At 51.6% G+C, this 18,703-nt stretch overlaps 1 protein-coding gene across 4 annotated transcripts in view; it reads left to right on the top strand.

Annotated features, from left to right (window-relative positions):
- The window catches only part of SLC5A9 (solute carrier family 5 member 9), a 37,747-nt gene that overhangs the window by 14,656 nt on the left and 4,388 nt on the right, over nt 1-18,703 (top strand). For 2 of the 4 annotated variants that reach the window (XM_070368093.1, XM_070368094.1), the window contains 10 exons: nt 759-864; nt 1,667-1,747; nt 2,057-2,262; nt 2,465-2,600; nt 3,071-3,178; nt 5,932-6,082; nt 7,572-7,740; nt 10,018-10,233; nt 13,127-13,286; nt 14,882-15,409. In XM_070368093.1, the coding sequence (XP_070224194.1) occupies nt 759-864; nt 1,667-1,747; nt 2,057-2,262; nt 2,465-2,600; nt 3,071-3,178; nt 5,932-6,082; nt 7,572-7,740; nt 10,018-10,233; nt 13,127-13,286; nt 14,882-15,099 (1,551 nt within the window). In that variant the 3' untranslated portion in view covers nt 15,100-15,409. Of the gene's footprint in view, nt 1-758; nt 865-1,666; nt 1,748-2,056; nt 2,263-2,464; nt 2,601-3,070; nt 3,179-5,931; nt 6,083-7,571; nt 7,741-10,017; nt 10,234-13,126; nt 13,287-13,848; nt 15,410-18,703 lie in introns of those variants that run through there. The other 2 variants (XM_005902222.3, XM_070368095.1) reach the window with 2 other exon arrangements.

The following is an 18,703-nucleotide window of genomic DNA, read 5'->3' as shown; positions in this document are numbered from 1 at the left end:
ATTGAGGCAAACTTGGAAGACAAACTCAGGTCAAACGATTTGCCAAGGTCCACACAGAGCACTAGCTCTGGGGCTGGAACTAATGTTTGGTTCCCGTGGCCCATTCTAGGCCTCCTGCGGCTCTGGCATGTTGAAGCCCCTGTCATGGGTCACAAAATACTCAGGGAAAGGGACCAGGAAGCACGCCCTGAGTTCAGGGCTGGAAAAACTATAGCCTCTTTTCCACCAATGCTTGTAAGCAACCCTAAATCAGCTCAGGCCAAGGCTGTGACCCCAAGTCCTCCAATAAAGCCCAGCATGTGGGTATCCAGGATCTGTGTCATCTGCGGCTCCTGCTCTGTCAGGTCACCTGGGGCCCACATCAGGTCCGAGTGGGCTGGTGCTCTTTCAGGGAGCAGTTGAAGGCCCTCTGGGTTCCCACCCTCTCCCCCAGGGGCCTCTTCTTCCTGACCCCCACTCCTGCCTCATTTCCTCAGCATGCTACTCCATCTTCTCACCGCCAGCACATGCCCCTGGGAGTGCAGCTGGATCACAGGGCCCTCAGGCTCAGAACTGTGTGCTCCTCTGCGTTGCAATCCCCCCGGCTCCTCAGTGTCCACAGGCCAAGCCCATTCTCCCGAGCATGTCACTTATGGCTCATCCTCACTGTACTCTGAGGGCCGACAGCACCTGGCATCACTGAGCAGGAAGGAGACATTGCCCAGTGGCCACACAGAGGGCCTCGGGTGATCCGGACTCCTGGGTCCCTGTCCCTGCAGACTGACATCTTCTCTGGAGCCCTGTTCATCCAGATGGCCTTGGGCTGGAACCTTTACCTCTCCACAGTGACCCTGCTGGTGGTGACGGCCGTCTACACCATCACAGGTACGGCCAAGTGGAGGTCACGTCGGGTGCAGGTACCAGGAACAGAGACATGGAGAGGTGGAATGGGAAGCTCTGGACAGCAGGGGCACAGAGGTCCAGGGAGGGAGAGTGAAAACTGACCAGGAGAGTGAGAAAGAGAAGCATGAGGGGGAAAGAGAGAGGCAGGCAAAGATGCAGTCAGAGGAAAAGATGGAAAGGCACAGTGCATCAGAGAAAAGGGGAGTCGGAAAGGGAAGAAACAGGAGGAAGCAGAGCCGGCCCGAGAGAGCCAGGGAAGGAGAGACAGTAGGAGACACAGAGAAAAATGGACAGCAGGGACCTGGGTGATGAATGGGGGACTGTCACCCAGGCCAGAGTCACCACAGGCTGCTCCAGACAACAGCCACAAGCCTGCCTTCTCCTGTCTCCTCCAGAGCCCCTCACACAGGCCTGAATGCCCAAGATGTGGGCTCAGGCAGACTTCCTGCTGGCTAAGGTGTGGGGAGTTTAAATGGGTGCTGGGGTGGGGAGGAAGGAAGGGAGGTCTCCTGGGGGAGCTAATAGCACAGCCAAGGACGGGACTTGGTATTTCACAAAAGCACAGCTGGAGGACAGAAAGAGCAGGACCTGAAGGCCCGACCATGACCAGCCTCACCTGCCGGGCGGACTGGAGGAACACGAGGGGCGGGGAAGGCAGAGGCCAGAGTCCACTGGCTGAGGGCTCTGCATGTTCTCTGGTCTCCCCAGTGTGGCTGAGCACAGGGCGGGTGCCCCGAGAGGAAGGCCCTGCTGGTGCTGACGAGCCCTCTCCTTGGGTCCCCAGGGGGCCTCACGGCCGTGATCTACACAGACACTCTGCAGACCGTGATCATGGTCGGGGGAGCCCTCGTCCTCATGTTTCTGGGTAAGGAAGAGGCCTGAGTACATCCCTGCCCCTCTAAACTCCTCTCTGATCTGGCTCTGGATGTCACCTCCATGGTCTGCAGAGCACAGAGCCATTCCCCACTTCAGGCAGGGCTCCCAAAGAACAGGATTCTCTCTACACCAAACAAGGGCTCTTGAGCCTGAGCCCCACTTTCCTCTCTCATCCCCAAGTCCCATATGAGTTCCAAGCTCAGGGATCCCACACAGGACTGGGATCTGGGGGTGGGGGTAGGTGACAAGCCCAGTGGGGCCCCAGGGCTGTTTCATTCACTGAGGTCTCTCCCTGCAGGCTTTCAGGAGGTGGGCTGGTACCCAGGCCTGGAGGAGCGGTACAGGCAGGCCCTCCCTAACGTCACAGTCCCCAACACCACCTGTCACCTCCCCCGGCCCGACGCCTTCCACATGTTCCGGGACCCTGTGTGCGGGGACCTCCCCTGGCCAGGCCTCATCTTCGGGCTCACGGTGCTGGCCACCTGGTGCTGGTGCACTGACCAGGTGATGCCCTTGCCAAGCTTGGCCAGCTCGTCACCAACTGGGAGGGCTCCTGTGGGCAAACCGCGTGCGCCAATGCACAGAGGGCTGGGACTGGCTTGGGGGGATGGGTGTGGGGCACAGTCAGCGGCCATGCCAGGGCTCACCAGGGCTGAGCGGAGCCCGAGCCAGCCCAGGCGGCACGCCTGCCCTGCTGCCTTTCCAGGTCATTGTGCAGAGGTCTCTCTCCGCCAAGAGTCTGTCCCATGCCAAGGGGGGCTCCATTCTGGGGGGCTACCTGAAGATCCTGCCCATGTTCTTCATCGTCATGCCTGGCATGATCAGCCGGGCCCTGTACCCAGGTAAGAGCCAGTCTCCCTCTGGGCAATACTGGGCCAGAGCAGGGACCACACACACTATTTCTATTAAGAACACATAGTAAATATGTTAGGTTTTGGGGGTCTGACATACAGTATGTATTTCAGTAGGAGAAACTTGTATCTGAATGTCATTTTAAAGTCTAGCTTTCTCTTTACAAGGGAAAGACAAACTGAGGCACTCATGGTGCCTTGTAATGATATTTACTATTTGTTAAAATAAAAGGCCTAAAATCTAAAGGAGTCTATCAGGCTTTGCAGGGTGGTTTGTGGTTGAGAAATTTACCAGATACCAATAAACCATAAGACCCAATATCAGCCTATTCTTGGACCTTCTAGATGCTGGTCCCTGCGAGTCACCAGTGAACATTTTTTCTATACGGTCAGAAAGCACATATTGAGCCAACCTGAGAAGGCATGGGATAATTTGGGTCTAACTATCATCACTTCTGCAGATGAGGTGGGCTGCGTGGATCCCGACGTCTGCCAAGCGATCTGTGGGGCCCGTGTGGGATGTTCTAACATTGCCTACCCCAAGCTGGTCATAGCTCTCATGCCCGTGGGTAAGTCCATCTCCCTCGCAGCATGCTTCACATCAGCTTTCCAGCAAAATCCAGAACTCACTATCCAGGATAGATTGATTGCATTAAGGATGCACATGGATGGGAAGAGAAAATGGGAACATTTACTTCCGCACCCCACTTCCTAACACACACACACACACACACACACACACACGTTTTCACAGCATCTGCGAGGTGCTGCTCTGTGCCCTGGCTCTGGAGAGGCAGGGATAAAAAGCAGGACTCTGTGCAGTCTCCAGGGTAGAGGCACAATGCAACGTGACCAGCATGAGACTTAGTGGGGATGAGGGACCCATATGAAGGCACCTGACCCACTTTGGGGAATGTGAAGGAAGGTTTTCCAGAGCAGAGGACATAGAGCTTAGTCCCAGGGGACATCTTAGGCAGACAAAGGGGGAGGGGCGTGGGAAATGTTATTATGGGGAGGAGGGCTGCATGTGCAAAGGCCCAGGGTTGCGAGAGAGCGTGAAGTTTGAACTGAAAATTGCCAGTGTGGACTCAGATGCAGCAGGAATGAAGATCACCTTTGTGGGGAGGACATGGTGGCCATGTGTAGCATGGCCTTTACTCTGAGGGCAGTGGAGGGTCACGGGGGTTTCAGGCCAGCATGCATGATTAGGGGCTTCCCTAGTAGCTCAGACAGTAAAGCATCTGCCTGCAATGCAGGAGACCTGGGTTCGGTCCCTGGGTCGGGAAGATCCCCTGGAGAAGGAAATAGCAACCCACTCCAGTATTCTTGCCTGGAGAATTCCATGGACAGAGAAGCCTGGTAGGTTATAGTCCATGGGGTCACAGAGAATCGGACACGACTAAGTGACTAACACACACATATGTATGATCAGATGTGTGCTTTAGAAGGATCACTCTACATGGAGGGTTCAGCTTAGGGGGAGGCAGGGAGATGATTACTAAGGGATTTCCAGTGGTCCAGGTTGTCATGGGGGCTTGGCTAGGGTCAGTGGCTTTAGGGATAGACAGAAAGGGTTTAGTTTACATTTGTGAGAAAGAATTGGCAAGACTCGATGACTGGTCGCATTTCAGAGACAAGAAAGACAGAGAGATCCAAAGAGGGCTCGCAGGTCTTGAGTTTATAGTAATATTGAGACTGGGGACACAGAAAAAAAGGCAGGTTTATGGAGGAAAGTCAAGTTATTCCCTCCCTCCAGTAGAAACAGTGGAGGTGAAATGAATGTAACAAATAGTGGAGGTGGGTGGAGGCCCAGCTATGATGGGGCAGACGCAGAGGGACCCGATGCGAGAGGTGGGAAGGAGGTAGAGGAAGAGGTCCGGGATAACTTGGAGGTGTCCGCTTAGAGACCAGAATTTATCATTAACCAACAGAAGAAGCAGGGGCCCCAGAGGAGATGCTGTCCTAGATCCGGGACACCTTGAGCCTTCTAGGGAGGCATGCGGGGGGTGGTTAAATATTCAGACTGAGGGGAAGGAGGACTAAGGTGGATTTGGCCAGAGAGTCATGTTTCTAGATGCTTCCTCATCAGAATCATACAGATCAGATATCAGCAGGCCCCACCCTCCCTTGTTACAGGTGTAAAACAGGCCCAGAAAGGATCAGGACTGGTCCAAAGATCACACAGCTAGGTACTTGCAGAATCAGGAAACAAACCCATGGCTTCTGACCGTGGGAAACAGTAAGGAGTTTTCTCAAAAAACTAAAAGTAGAACGACCGTCAGACCCCACAGTTCCACTCCTGGGCGTATATGCCAAAACCCCAAATACTAATTCTAAAAGATACATGCACTCCATTGTTCATAGTAGCACGAGTTATAATTGCCAGGATAAGGAAGTAAACTAAATGTCCATCAACAAATGAATGGATAAGATGGTATGCACACACACACAGACAAACAAATGGAATACTACTCAGCCGTAAGAAAGAACAAAGTTTTGCTATTTATAGCACCATGGATGACCTCGGAGGGCATTATACTAAGCGAAATAAGTCAGAGAGAGAAAGACAGATGTGGTATATTATCACTTGTATGTGGAATCTAAAAAAACAAACTAGTGAATATAACAAAAAAGAAGCAGATTCATAGATACAGATAAGGAACTAGTGGTTCCTGAGAATGGGGGACCCTGGGGTGGGGAACTGAAAGATGCAAATTACTGGGTATAAGATAGGCTCAAAGATGCAGTGTACAACACAGGGAATATGACCAATATTTTTTAGTAACTGTAAATGGGAACTAACCTTTAAAGTTTGCATTACAAATTAAAATAAATAAAATAAAAATTTTAAAAAGCTCAGAGCTTTCTGCTGCCCAGGCTGGGGCTTTAGCCTGGCACCATAGTGTCCATGATAAAGGTACAAAACACTGAAAAAAACTCAATAATTAATCATCACCCTTCTCCCAACCAGGGTCCACTAACCGTGTCTACAGGTTTAAAACCCAGATTGAGATGGCCAAGCTGAAGAGAACCTTAAAGGTCACCTGGTCCCACATCCTTTAATGTTCAGATGAGGAAACTGAGGCTCAGGGAGGAGAGATGACTTGGCCACGGCCGCAGAGGAAGGCAGAGGCACAGGGTGGCTGGGACCAGCCTCTAGTTCTATGAGTTTCCTGGGTTCCTGGAAGGGCACCTCATTCAATACCTCTGCCATCCCTTCTCCTCTGAGCTCCTGACTCTGCTGGACGCTGGTAGCCTCTATAGCTCCTGGCAGATCGGCTTTCACCGGCCAGCAGTCCACAGACACCTCGTCTCTCCCCAGGTCTGCGGGGCCTGATGATCGCGGTGATCATGGCCGCCCTCATGAGCTCACTCACCTCCATCTTCAACAGCAGCAGCACCCTGTTCGCCATTGACGTGTGGCAGCGCTTCCGCAAGAACGCAACAGAACAGGAGCTGATGGTGGTGGGCAGGTGCGCAGGCCCATCCTTCCTGGGTCCTCTCCCTGTAGGCAGAGGTCTTTCCCCCTGCCCCCTGCCCCGGGTTACCCCAAGGAGATGTGGCTGGGTCTAGACCCTGCCCCGGCAGCCAGAGCACCTGGGACCTAGGGCCACCTTTCTCTCTGACATGGGTAAGTTCTTCCCCAACTCTGGACCATTTACCTCCCTCCAGATAAGGAGAAAAAAAGTCTCTTCCCTGCCTGCCTGTTCAACTTTATCTTGGAACTGATCAAAAGGGTAAATGAGAGCAGCTGACAAAGCATTTAATCAGTCAAAGATGCACTGTATTGATGGGAAGGAGTTAGCAAGCAGCTCACCCCCAGTGTCTCCCAGACCAGCTCTGGCTGTCACCCCAGGATACCAGAAAGACTCAGTCTCAGCAGGCATCCTGCATCATACTTTTGTGCTGGGGATGCAGGGATGATTTATATGGTCCTGCCCCGAGGATGCACACAGTTTAAGAGAAAGGCAGAAACACAGGTAATGCAGTGAGGGGCATGGGTGGATGGAGATGTTCATAGAAAGTTTGTCTCCAAAGGATGCAGAGCTCAGCTGAAAATTTTGAACCTTATCTCATCGGTATTCATTTTATGGTTTTCAAGACATAACTTGGTGGCTATTTTTACTTTTTCTCCCTAGGTTGGGGATTTATAGTTTACATAAAGTTAAGAGGACCTTTCCGAAATCTTTGCTTCAAAATTTAAGGTTCTACAACTCAAGTTTCTGAATGTTCCTTCTCCCTTCTGGTAGATGGTACTTGAGTTTAGATAACTTACTCTTGTCCCTCTCCTTACCTTTGCCCTCACTGTTTCTTCCATCACGATGCCTCCTGCCCACGGCTGCCTAAGGGACCCCCTAATGCCCACTCATCTGTGCACCCCCAGCTCTACGCTCAGGGGCTGACCATTGAAGGACCTGAGTGCAGGACAGATTTTTACAAATGGGTGGAGCATGAGAGGGGAGTGAATGGCAGGAAGGCCATTAGGTAACTGCTGCTCTACTGGGGCCAGAAAGAGAGAATGGGAGGGAAAGGTGAGGAGAGGACAGAATCCTTTTCTCTCTGCCCACCTGCCAAGTTTTACAGCAATCAGTGGGGATTGGGCGCCATCTCCTGGCAATATTCACTATTGCACCCAACACACCCAAGAACAGTTTTTCAACAGAGGCCCTTTACTGAGGTGTATAAAGGAGAAAGGTATGGATTTCTTTCTGAAAGCAGGTGGTCCATATACCCCCTTCAAGGGATCTAATTTTTAAATTCTTGAGTTTTATTTGGGTTCTATAATTCTAATGTTCTGGGATTTTACGAAAATAAATTTCTGTAATCTTTGCATCTGTGATCCTGGCCTTCTATCCGTCTCTGATTCAGCGGCCACGCGTCCCTCTCTCCCTTCCTGATTCCCACTCACCCCCTGCTGTGCTGCCCTGAGCACTCCTCACAGCGCCCTGTGCTCTCCTGCAGAGTGTTTGTGGTGTTCCTGGTCGTCATCAGTATCCTCTGGATCCCCATCATCCAAAGCTCCAACAGCGGGCAGCTCTTCGACTACATCCAGTCTGTCACCAGCTACCTGGCCCCGCCCATCACTGCCCTCTTCCTGCTGGCCATCTTCTGCAAGAGGGTCACAGAGCCTGTGAGTACAGAGCACACCTGTCTCCCAGAACGTCAGAGGGTCAGGAGAGCCACTCGGTCCATAACCTGACTGCCCTCTCCAGGCTTCCAACTCCCCGTCCACGTCGACAGGTCGAGATTTATTCATTCCTTCAACAAATATCACTCCCATTTTGGAGGCTCTGGGGATGCAATGGTGTACAAAGTTCACGTCTGCCACCACTGAGCCAGAGGGAGGAGAGATAATTCAACATGTGATAACAGCAAAGTCGGATGGCTTCCCAGGTGGTGGGAGCAGTAAGGAATCCGCCTGCGGTGCAGGAGATGAAAGAGATGCAGATTCAGTCCCTGGGTCAGGAAGATTCTGTGAAGTAGGAAATGGCAACCTGCTCCAGTATTCTTGCCTGGACAATTCCATAAACAACAGAGCCTGGTGGGCTACAGTCCATGGGGCCACAAGGAGTCGGACATAACCGAGCAATAAAAAAAAATACACAAGTAGGATGGCTGCTAGGGGAGCAAAAAGCAGGAGCACCTAACCTATGGGACACCTGGGAGGGGGGTCACAAAGTGACATCTGAGCTGAGATCTGAAGGATTAATGGGAGAGGAAAGTGTTCCAGACAGAAGGGTCAGTGTGTGTAAAAGCCCATGGGGACAGGAAGATCTCTAATACTGCTGCTGCTGCTGCTAAGTCGCTTCAGTCGTGTCCGACTCTGTGCGACCCCATAGACAGCAGCCCACCAGGCTCCTCTGTCCATGGGATTCTCCAGGCAAGAATACTGGAGTGGGTTGCCATTTCCTCCTCCAATACATGAAAGTGAAAAGTCAAAGTGAACTCGCTCAGTTGTGTCCGACTCCTAGCGACCCCATGGACTGCAGCCCACCAGGCTCCTCTGTCCATGGGATTCTCCAGGCAAGAACATGAGTGAGTTGCCATTTCCTCCTCCAATGCATTAAAGTGAAAAGTCAAAAGTGAACTCGCTCAGTTGTGTCCGACTCCTAGCGACCCCATGGACTGCAGCCTACCAGGCTCCTCCGTCCATGGGATTTGCCAGGCAAGAGTACTGGAGTGGGGTGCCATTGCCTTCTCTAACACTGTAAGGTTCTAAATGTCAGCAAATTTATAGCAAAGAGGATGATGAAACAAAGTGTGAGCTTACAGGGGTGCATGTGTGCCATTCATGGAGCTGCACTGAAATCTAACAGGTCCTGGGAGGTACCGGGAGGGTGACCTTGGTCACTCCCTGGGATAGCCTGGAAAAGAGAGCCCCAAATCCATTGGCTGTACCTTGGGGGAGGTAAGAAACGTTGCAGACATGACTGCCCAGGACCATGTGAGAGCCCAGGGTCATCAGGAAGGAGACCACAGAGCCCCCCGCCCTCAGTGGGGTAGCTAAGCCAGGCCTCTGCTGGGTCTGCTGTTTGCAGAGCTCAAGGCCCCCTGCTGATAACCAGCATGCACACTGGGACTCTGTTGAGTTCTGGAGGTTTCTATTCATTCCAGAATTTTTGAAACTGGGCCAGCATCTCATATTGTGCAAATAAAAGCCTTCTAACCCTTATACCTGGGAAACAGGTGTAGGTTAGGGCCCAACAGTGCTACAGAGAAGATATGAAATTGAGCTTTTCTTTAAAGAAGGAAGTGCTCTGATTCTGATTTATTATGACAGGAATTTGGGGAGGAAGATCCTGGTTTTCCCCACTGATTACAAAGATTCCATTCTAGTTGAACATTAAACATCTATCCTTAGTACTTAGTAATTTGCTTATTGCTGCTCGTGAGTGAGGTCGAGTCACTGCTTTGGTCATTGTTCCACCGTGGAGCCTGGCCTGTCTGGTTCTGGAGCCCATGTCCTTTCCAGTGTATCACTCTGCCCGCTTTAGGATAAGACAGCACCTCAGCATTCATGGGAGAAGGCAATGGCACGCCACTCCAGTACTCTTGCCTGGCAAATCTCATGGACCGAGGAGCCTGGTAGGCTGCAGTCCATGGGGTCGCTAGGAGTCGGACACTACTGAGCGACTTTACTTTCACTTTTCACTTTCATGCATTGGAGAAGGAAATGGCAACCCATGCCAGTGTTCTTGCCTGGAGAATCCCAGGGATGGGGGAGCCTGGTGGGCTGCCGTCTGTGGCGTCGCACAGAGTCAGACATGACTGAAATGACTTAGCAGCAATAGCAGCATTCATGGGGAACTCACTCAGGCAGGCTTGCACACACTGTGACAACCTGTGGCTTTTAGCTTCTGAGGCTCTCCCACCTGGATCCCACCCCTGGTGTGCCCTCTCTCTGCAGGGAGCCTTCTGGGGCCTCCTGTTTGGCCTGGTGGTGGGGCTTCTTCGCATGATCCTGGAGTTCTGCTACCCAGCCCCAGCCTGCGGGGAGGAGGACCGCAGGCCGGCCGTGCTCAAGGACTTCCACTACCTCTATTTCGCACTCCTCCTCTGTGGGCTCACCGCCATTGTCATCGTCGCTGTCAGCCTCTGCACAGCTCCCATCCCTGAGGAAAAGGCAAGTGGAGTGCTTGGAGTGAGGCCCCCATGCTCCCCTTCCCCAGTGCCTAGAATTCCACCATTGACTTTCACTCTACTGGGTTGCGGTCACAGATGTCTTAGGGATGGTGAGCTCCTTGTGCTGTTAATTCCCAAGTGAAAAGTAATTCATTCAATTGGAAAATTATTCAGTGGGCACCTACTCTGGGCCAGGCCCTGTCCTGGGCTTACAAAGATGAACGGTCCCTGCCAGCCACTGTCCATGGGAAGTGGGGGACGGGGGGAGGAGGAAAGGAAGACCTCAACACCGCCAACAGTTACTCTACCAGGAGAAAGCACAGAGGACCAAGCTCAGAGGGAGCAGTCGAGAGTAGGAGAGGCAGGCGCCCCTGGGGGAGGGGAAGGGTGGTCTGACAAGGCCACTTTGAGTTGGACCTTGAAGAAACCAGTCTATGAAAAAATAAACAATCTAGCAAAGTAAGAGCTCAGCGTGAAACCCTCACAGCTCCCATGCTGATGGATTTACCAGTCCCCAGACATGGACAGGGAGGCCTGGCGTGCTGTGATTCATGGGGTCGCAAAGAGTTGGACACGACTGAGCGACTGGACTGAACTGAGACAGGGATGCTCTGTCTTTTGAAACTTTGTTTTCTTTAGAGCAAAAGGGCATTAGTTCGCTCAGGCTGCCATAACAAAGTACAACATACTGAGTGGCTTCAACGATAGAAATTATTTTCCTGCAGGTCTGCAGGCCAGAAGTCAAGGTGTCAGCAGGGTTATTTCCTCCAGGGCCTCTCTCCTTGGCTCATAGATGGCCATCTTCCCTCTGTCTTCATGTGGGCTTTTACCTATGTCTGCCTGCGTCCTAATCTCCTTTCTAAGGACACCAGTCACGTTGGATTGGAGTTCACTCATCAGACTTCATTTAACCTTAATCACTTCTTTAAAGAGGAGCTTCCCAGGTGGTGTTAGTGGTAAACAATCCACCTGCCAGTGCAAGAGACCTGAGAGATGTGGGTTCAACCCCTGGGTCGGAAAACTCCCCCGAAGGAGGGCATGGCAACCCACTCTAGTAATCTTGCCTGGAGAATCCCATGGACAGAGGAGCCTGGTGGGCTACCATCCATGGGGTCACAAAGAGTCAGACACAATTGAAAGGACTTAGCACACACCGCTTTAAAGAACCTCTCTCCAAATACAGTTACACTGTGAAGTAGGGGGTGATTAAGACTTCAGCATGTGAATTTGGCGGGAACAGTATTCTGCCTGTAACAGAGCCCATGCCAAAAGTTGGTCCCTGACACACTGGGTGGAAATAATAACACTCCTTACCTTTAGAGTTGGCAAAACAATCTAGACCTTTGGTGTAATGAAATCCTACAAACAAGCAGCATCTTCACAGATGAGCCGAGAGGTTGACTTCCCCAGGGGACTCACTCCAGAAATGATCTCCGCCCACTCCTTGATCCTGCAGCTTCCCCACTGTCTGCTGTCTCATTCCGCACCAAAATCCTTCCCAATGAAAAATCTCCTCCCTGGCTCCTGGTCTCCTCCAGATACAGTTGTCTCCCTCTCTGAGCCTCAGCAGAAAACTGTGAAGAATGGTCTCCATCCCCAGCCTCCGCTTCCCTCTCATCTACTTCCCATCCCACTGCCGTCTGGCTGGCGTCCCACTGCCCTCTGGCATCGCTCATGCCAAGATGCCCAACAACCTTGTAACTAAAAATCAATGGCCACTTCCCCATCCTCACCTTAAGTGGATTCTGAGAAGAACCAGATATCACTGCCAACATGCTGCATCCTGGAGACCTCTTTTCTGCTCATTGTATTTTTTTCCAGCCAGCTGACTGCCCCTCTGCCATCGTCATGGGGTTTTCTTCCTGCTCCTTAAATATTGTTGTTCCTTGTGTGAGCTGTCATTTCCTCTCTCCCCCGCCTGCTTACTCAGTTGTCATAGCCTGCAGAGCTCACTCCTTAACCTTGACACTGCCCCCTCCTGTGACGTCTGGCTGCTCCTTTTTTCTTGTTTCACTTGCACAGCCGGCTCTAGGCTGAATCCCATCAGTTCACTCCAGGAGATCTTTCTAAAGCTAGAACTCAACCTCTTTGCTCTGCCTCTGTCTTCCGTGACTCTCCACTGCCGGCCAGTTTCATTTACCGTCAGCTCCTCCACCTGACCACAGAAGTTGCTACGTGGGGCATGAAGAAAAGTTACATGGATCAAAATAGCCTGGAGTTAAAACTTCCCTTAGGGTCCTCCCCACCATTCTATGCAAAACAAAGAACTCTCTCACTTGAAGGAAAAAAAAAAAAGGACATTAAGGTTGATTACGCCCAGCTCCCAGCTGATTCAGCCTCTGGCCGATCTCCAGAATTTCTTGCCCCAGCCGTTTAAGAGATAACTACTCCGAACAACCTTGGAAAAGAACAGGCCCCCTTAAGACAGTAGATTTCCACATATATGCCTATATATACTTACTCTTTTCTTGGGTTAGCGCAGCAGCTCACTAATCTGACTACTGCCCCTTCTCACCTCATTAAGGTGATCTGTTCCTGTAAAGTGCCGGTCTATTTCCGAACCTCGCCTTCTCTAACTCCCTTACCCTACAGGGCACCTGTCTGCCTGTCCCCAGTCTTGCCTCTTCCTGTCTGTGAGCTCTGGGAGGTCAGGGGCCCAGCCTGATCTGCTGAGATTTTGGCCCCCCGAAGGAGGCCTGCGTGGAGCAGGTGCAAGGAGTTCAGGTTTTCAAAGGGCGGGTGAGTCAGGTCTCAGAGCCCGACCTCCTCCAGCCGCGAGCTCTGTCTTGTTCTCCACGAGGCTCTGCCGGCCTCCCAGGAACAGGGTCCTCTCTTCTTACAGTCCGACTGCCCTCCAAAGGCACCTGAGCTGAGACTGTTTGCTTTCCCTCCAGCTGGCTCGTCTGACTTGGTGGACGCGGCATCACCCCCTCTCTGAGCTGGAGAAGGAGCCCCCTGAGAGTACAGCGGGGACAGCGGAGGTGGCCTCTGGGGAGGGCCCCACAGGGGCCAGAGGAGCAGAAGACCCCGGCCAGGGCCAGGAGCAGCCTGGAGGTAGGCTGAGGGCATATGGGGTGGAGGGGAGCGATGGAGACAGACACCAAGTCATGGGTCCTCAAAGACCCCATTTGGGAGTTCACTGGGATGGGGTCTCTAAGGGAATCCTCAAAATATCACCCTTCCTCTTCCCAGATGACTACTGATATTAAACGAGTAAGGCAGATGGGAGCCAAAATATTGCCCTCATTACTGCGAAAGTGCAGGTGTAGGATCTGGTTTATACCACAGGGCAGTGTGCTTCCTAATGCTGAGCCACTGGGTCCTCGGTCGCTCTGAACTGGGAGGAGCTCCATTACCCTCACCCCCAACACCCCCGCCCCTGGAGATGAATCCGCTATACAACAGTTTGGGGTTTCAGCATGAGGCCCTAGCTCAGCACTCCGCCTGCGGCTTGCACCAGGGCTAAGCTGACCTGCCTCTGCCCCTTCTGTGCGCCTCGCTCCTTTCCTGGGTTTCTCACCATCTCTCCCCCGGCCCTGCTCTCTCATCATCTCCTTTCTCCCACCTGTGCTCTGCTGCTCCCCTGCCTCCCTCCCCTCTGATTCCTGTCCCTCAGCCCCACGCAGGTACTGGGGACAGTGGCTCTGGCGGTGGCTCTGCGGACTCTCGGGAGCCCCGGAGCAAGCGCTGAGCCCTGTCGAGAAGGCTGCCCTGGAACAGAAACTGACCAGCATCGCGGAGGAGCCACTCTGGAGGAGCGTCTGCAACATTAACGCTGTGCTGCTGCTGGCCGTCAATGTCTTCCTTTGGGGCTATTTTGCATGACTCCGCAGGCCTGGCTTCGGCCCAGGCAGGTTCAGCACTTCCATTTGGCCCAGGCAGGTTCAGCACTGCCAGGCTTGGCCGGCTGCAGACAGGCTTTCCTCCAGCCTCGCTGTCCACACGGAACCCTCAGATTGAGACTGCAGGGGGCCCTGACAAGTACCCCGGCCAGGCTGCACACTGAGGAGAGGAGCCAGGAGGCCCAGAGAGGGCGCTTGGTCTGCTCAGGACACACAGCAGGCCTTGCACTGGGTCTCGGGCTCCAGCTCTCTCCACCTCAGAACCTTTCACTCCTACCTCAGAAACAGTTTTCCCTCCTCTGGTGAGTCTGTTCAGGAGCTTTTACTCTACATGTGTCATGAGTGGCAAGAAAGTTGCAAAAATCCTCCCCTGTCTTTGCTCGCCCTTATTCTTTCCTTGTCCACCATCTCCCCCCTTTACCCTCTGTCTCCCAATCCCCGCTCATCCATTTCCAGCCGGAACCTCCCCAGGGCTTTATACTCTCATTGGCAGCTCTGCAGTGGTGGCTGTCAGACTGGAAGGAGGGACAGACCAGGTGGAGGGTAAGCAAGGTGGCAGCTGGCATTGGGGCAGGGAGCTCTTCTTGGTACACTCAGATCTCCCAGCTTCCTACTCTCACATCCAAACATGCACCAAGTCTCCAGCCCTTGAGGGACTTGGAGGCCAGCTGGAGAGAAAGGGCTTGTTGGAGACAAGAGAGATGAAGACCGGCTGCTTGGTGCTATGAGTAAGCCTGGCAGAGGGGCAGCGAAGACTACCTAGGAGCCCCTGCAGCTGTGCCTCTGCCCTCTCCCTCTGCCTGCCAGGCATCCAGCTACCCTGGAAAAAACCACGACCTTGCCGGGATGTCCCTCCTCCAGGAAGCTGCCTGATGCCCACAAGTGGATCAAAGTCCCATTCCTGCTCCCACACCCGCTGGACCTGCTTCTGTGACAGTGCTGATCACAGGACTGTGAGATTTGGCTCCCAGACCAGACAGCACTCCAAGGGGCAGGGTCCAAGTGACTTTGTACCCAGAAAGTAACAGGCGTTGCATTAGTAACAGTAAACGTTGGATGGTAATTCTACAAAGTCCTGCCTGGGTGGGGAGCTGGGGGTGGCGAAGAATCTATTTCAGTTGGAGTTTACACTGAGTCTCAGATGTCTAGAATGAAACCACGGCCCTGTCCCATTGCCAGAGACACCCATGAGAATGTCCCTTCCTTCTTTTGTCTTTGTCCAGGCTGTCCCTACTCTCATGGGATACATTTTAATGCTGACTTTGATCATCACTTTATGTTAATCACTCATCATAATTGAATACAAATAAAATTATTGTTTTGAGGGCTTCAATACATCTGTGTGTATGAATACCTCTTGTAGCTGCTGCCTCTACATTTCTGTGCCCCTCAACCTTTTCCCATTCTGTGTCACCTCCCATGTCTATGCTATCCTTACTGATCATCAGGACCCTTTCTGGGCACTCAGCTGTTTCTCCCAATTTCCCTCAAACCGTCTACATAAGGCATTTATGTGCAACTGATTATACTGAAGGTTTGGGGAGGGGAAGAGCTGTAAGCTACAGAAGCACAATTTAAAATTAAATATTGAACATCTCCATTTCTCAGAGCTCTTCAGCCTGCTCTGAGGACTTCCCATGGGTCTCGCCAAGTCCAGCCTCCTGCTACTCGCTGTGGCCCCCAGCTCCCTCTCCCAGCAGCTTCTCTCACGTATCCCTCTCCTCTTTTCTCTTTCGAGGACCTCTTCCTCAGTTCCCCCTGCCTTTGTTATACTGAGTCTCATCTGAACTCCAGATCTATAGAGAAATAGATTCATGAGCACACTGTTAACCATGGTCAGACAGCAGGAAGGGTGGTTCATTCTACTTCTCTACCCTCTGTGCCTGGTTAATTCCTACTCATTGCTCACATCTCAACATGAAAGTCATGTCCTTCCAAAGGGAAGTTATGTCATCCCAGGCACCATCTCAACTTGGCCACCTGCATCCCAGAGCAGGTGAGTCCCCAGTATCCAGCATGTAGTCTCATGGTTCCAACTTTACCTTTAAAGAAAGTGTCAGAGTAACATATTTGCATAATTACTACATTTACACTTATCTCATCCCCTAGATTGTAAAGTCCCCATCACCTAGGAAGTTCCCTGGTCCATGTTAGGTGTTAAAAAAAATGTAAGTAAAACAATGAATGGATGAGTGAAAGAGCATCCTTCCCAGAGGAAATCAAATATTCAAAATAGAGGTGGGGAAACTCATGACATAATTAGGAAAGGGAAAGTAGTTTAAAATGTCTGGACTGGAGGGAAAACTGGGCAGGACCACCGCTACTCCACATGGCTTCTCTGTGCTGCAAGCAAGCCAAAGGCCCCCTTCCTTCTTGTATCTGAGACTCTTCACCAGGGCTCACAGGTGTGGCCAGAGCCAAGCTGCATCATCTCTGCCCCCACATGGCCCTTGGCCTGGTGCATTTGTGCAGGATGCCCACACATCTAGGAGTAGCAGCCCCACAATGTTGGGGAATGGCTGGGGAGGTAAGGGGGGTTAGTCCCGGGAGGAGGAGTCCTGCTGAACTTGGGACTTCATCATACCTGGATTATTGCACCAGTCAGAATGCTGTTATCTCGTCTCAGTCTCTCCTTCTCTGATTCACCCTGTGCATGATGGTGAGAGTGACCTTTGTAAAATGCAAATCTTGAGTCATTTACCTGCTTAAGATTCTTTGCAGACAGTGTTTCCTAGCCTGGCATGAGGCCTTACCAAAACTGCCAGAAATAGTCCCAGAGTTCAGTGCTTGGGCCCCTTTCTCTACCCCAGCCAAAGAGAGTAGGGACTTGGAAGCCTGACCTTCTGAACCAAATCCCAGCTATGCCACTTGCCAACTGTAAGATACTGGGATAGCCGCTAATCTCTGTCTTCATTTCCAGTCTACAAAATGCAGATAGTAATTGCAGATACTTCATTGAGTTTTTCGGAGAAGGCAATGGCACCCCACTCCAGTACTCTTGCCTGGAAAATCCCATAGGCGGAGGAGCTTGGTAGGCTGCAGTCCATGGGGTCAAGAGTTGGACACGACTGAGTGACTTCACTTTCACTTTTCATTTTCATGCATTGGAGAAGGAAATGGCAACCCACTCCAGTGTTCTTGCCTGGAGGATCCCAGGGACGGGGGAGCCTGGTGAGCTGCCGTCTATGGGGTTGCACAGAATTGGACACGACTGAAGCGACTTAGCAGCAGCTTTGAGTTTTTGAAAGTTTTAAATGAGTTAATTCACATAAATTACTTAAAACAGGGCCTGGAGCAAAAATTCGGAGAAGGCAATGGCAACCCACTCCAGTGCTCTTGCCTGGAAACTCCCATGGATGGAGGAGCCTGGTAGACTGCAGTCCATGGGGTTGTGAAGAGTCAGACACGACTGAGCAACTTCACTTTCACTTTTCACTGTCATGCACTGGAGAAGGAAATGGCAACCCACTCCAGAGTTCTTGCCTGGAGAATCCCAGGGACGGAGGAGCCTGGTGGGCAGCCGTCTGTGGGGTCACGCAGAGTCGGACACGACTGAAGTGACTTAGCAGCAGTAGGAGCAAAATTAGTCAATAAACAGTAGCTATTATTACTACCATTAGTAGCAAGTGCGACAAAGGCAGGACATGCTGTTAGAGCAAAGCAAGAGAGCAATTAATTCTGCCTGAGGAATCAGCAAAGGACATAATAGACAGTTCTTATTGGAACTGGACTTTGTAGGATGAATAGGAGTTTTCTAGCAGTTCATACAAGATAGAGGGATAGTATGTGCAAAGTTGGTAACATGCAAAAGTGCATGGTGGGTTCTGTAAAATAAGGATAATGCTTATTCATTTGCAAATACCAACTCTGTACATTTAATTTCCCCTTATAAGTCATGTTTTGTTTCAGCTTCTTACCTCTAAGGCAGTTAAAGTTTATTGGCCAGGGCAGGGAGGAATGAGCATTTGGCCGCTGCAGCAGGGGATGTCACTGCCCCACCCATATCTCCTACGCATGATTGCTGGGTGACTCCCACTGAAAGACTAAAACTCTGCTGAGGACTTCCTCCAGCTGCAGAAAAATACTTGGCCCCCTCCATAGAACAGGCTGGAAGTGCTGGGGAATTAATCACCCTTCAGCCAATGAGAAACAAGAGCTGGTGGGTCACTGTGGAACCATGGGTTCCTTGACCCCCCTCCAGTGGGACAGCTCGGAGGCGTGCTCTAAACCATCTCCTGAGGCTCTCAGGGGGGTTGTGCCCCAGTTGCCCACAGAGTTAAGGTGCTCATTACATCCTGAAGAGCTGCCTTCCCTTCCCTGTCTTATTTCACCACGCCCTGCTCTGTTTCCCGAATCACCTCCTAAATAAACTGCTTGCACTTGGTTTCCCGTTCCATTTCTGAGGAGGTCAAACTAAGAGAGTCTTAGGGACTTAAAGGTCCTCACATCCTGGCTTAATTTTATACACAGTGGAGTATTACTCAGCCATTAAAAAGAATACATTTGAATCAGTTCTAATGAGGTGGATGAAACTGGAGCCTATTATACAGAGTGAAGTAAGCCAGAAAGAAAAACACCAATACAGTACACTAACACGTATATATGGAATTTAGAAAGATGGTAATGATA

Source organism: Bos mutus, chromosome 3, assembly GCF_027580195.1.
Source record: "Bos mutus isolate GX-2022 chromosome 3, NWIPB_WYAK_1.1, whole genome shotgun sequence".
Lineage (NCBI taxonomy): Eukaryota > Metazoa > Chordata > Mammalia > Artiodactyla > Bovidae > Bos > Bos mutus.
The sequence above is the reverse complement of the archived record's forward strand: the minus strand, read 5'-3'. Positions and strand labels throughout refer to the sequence as shown.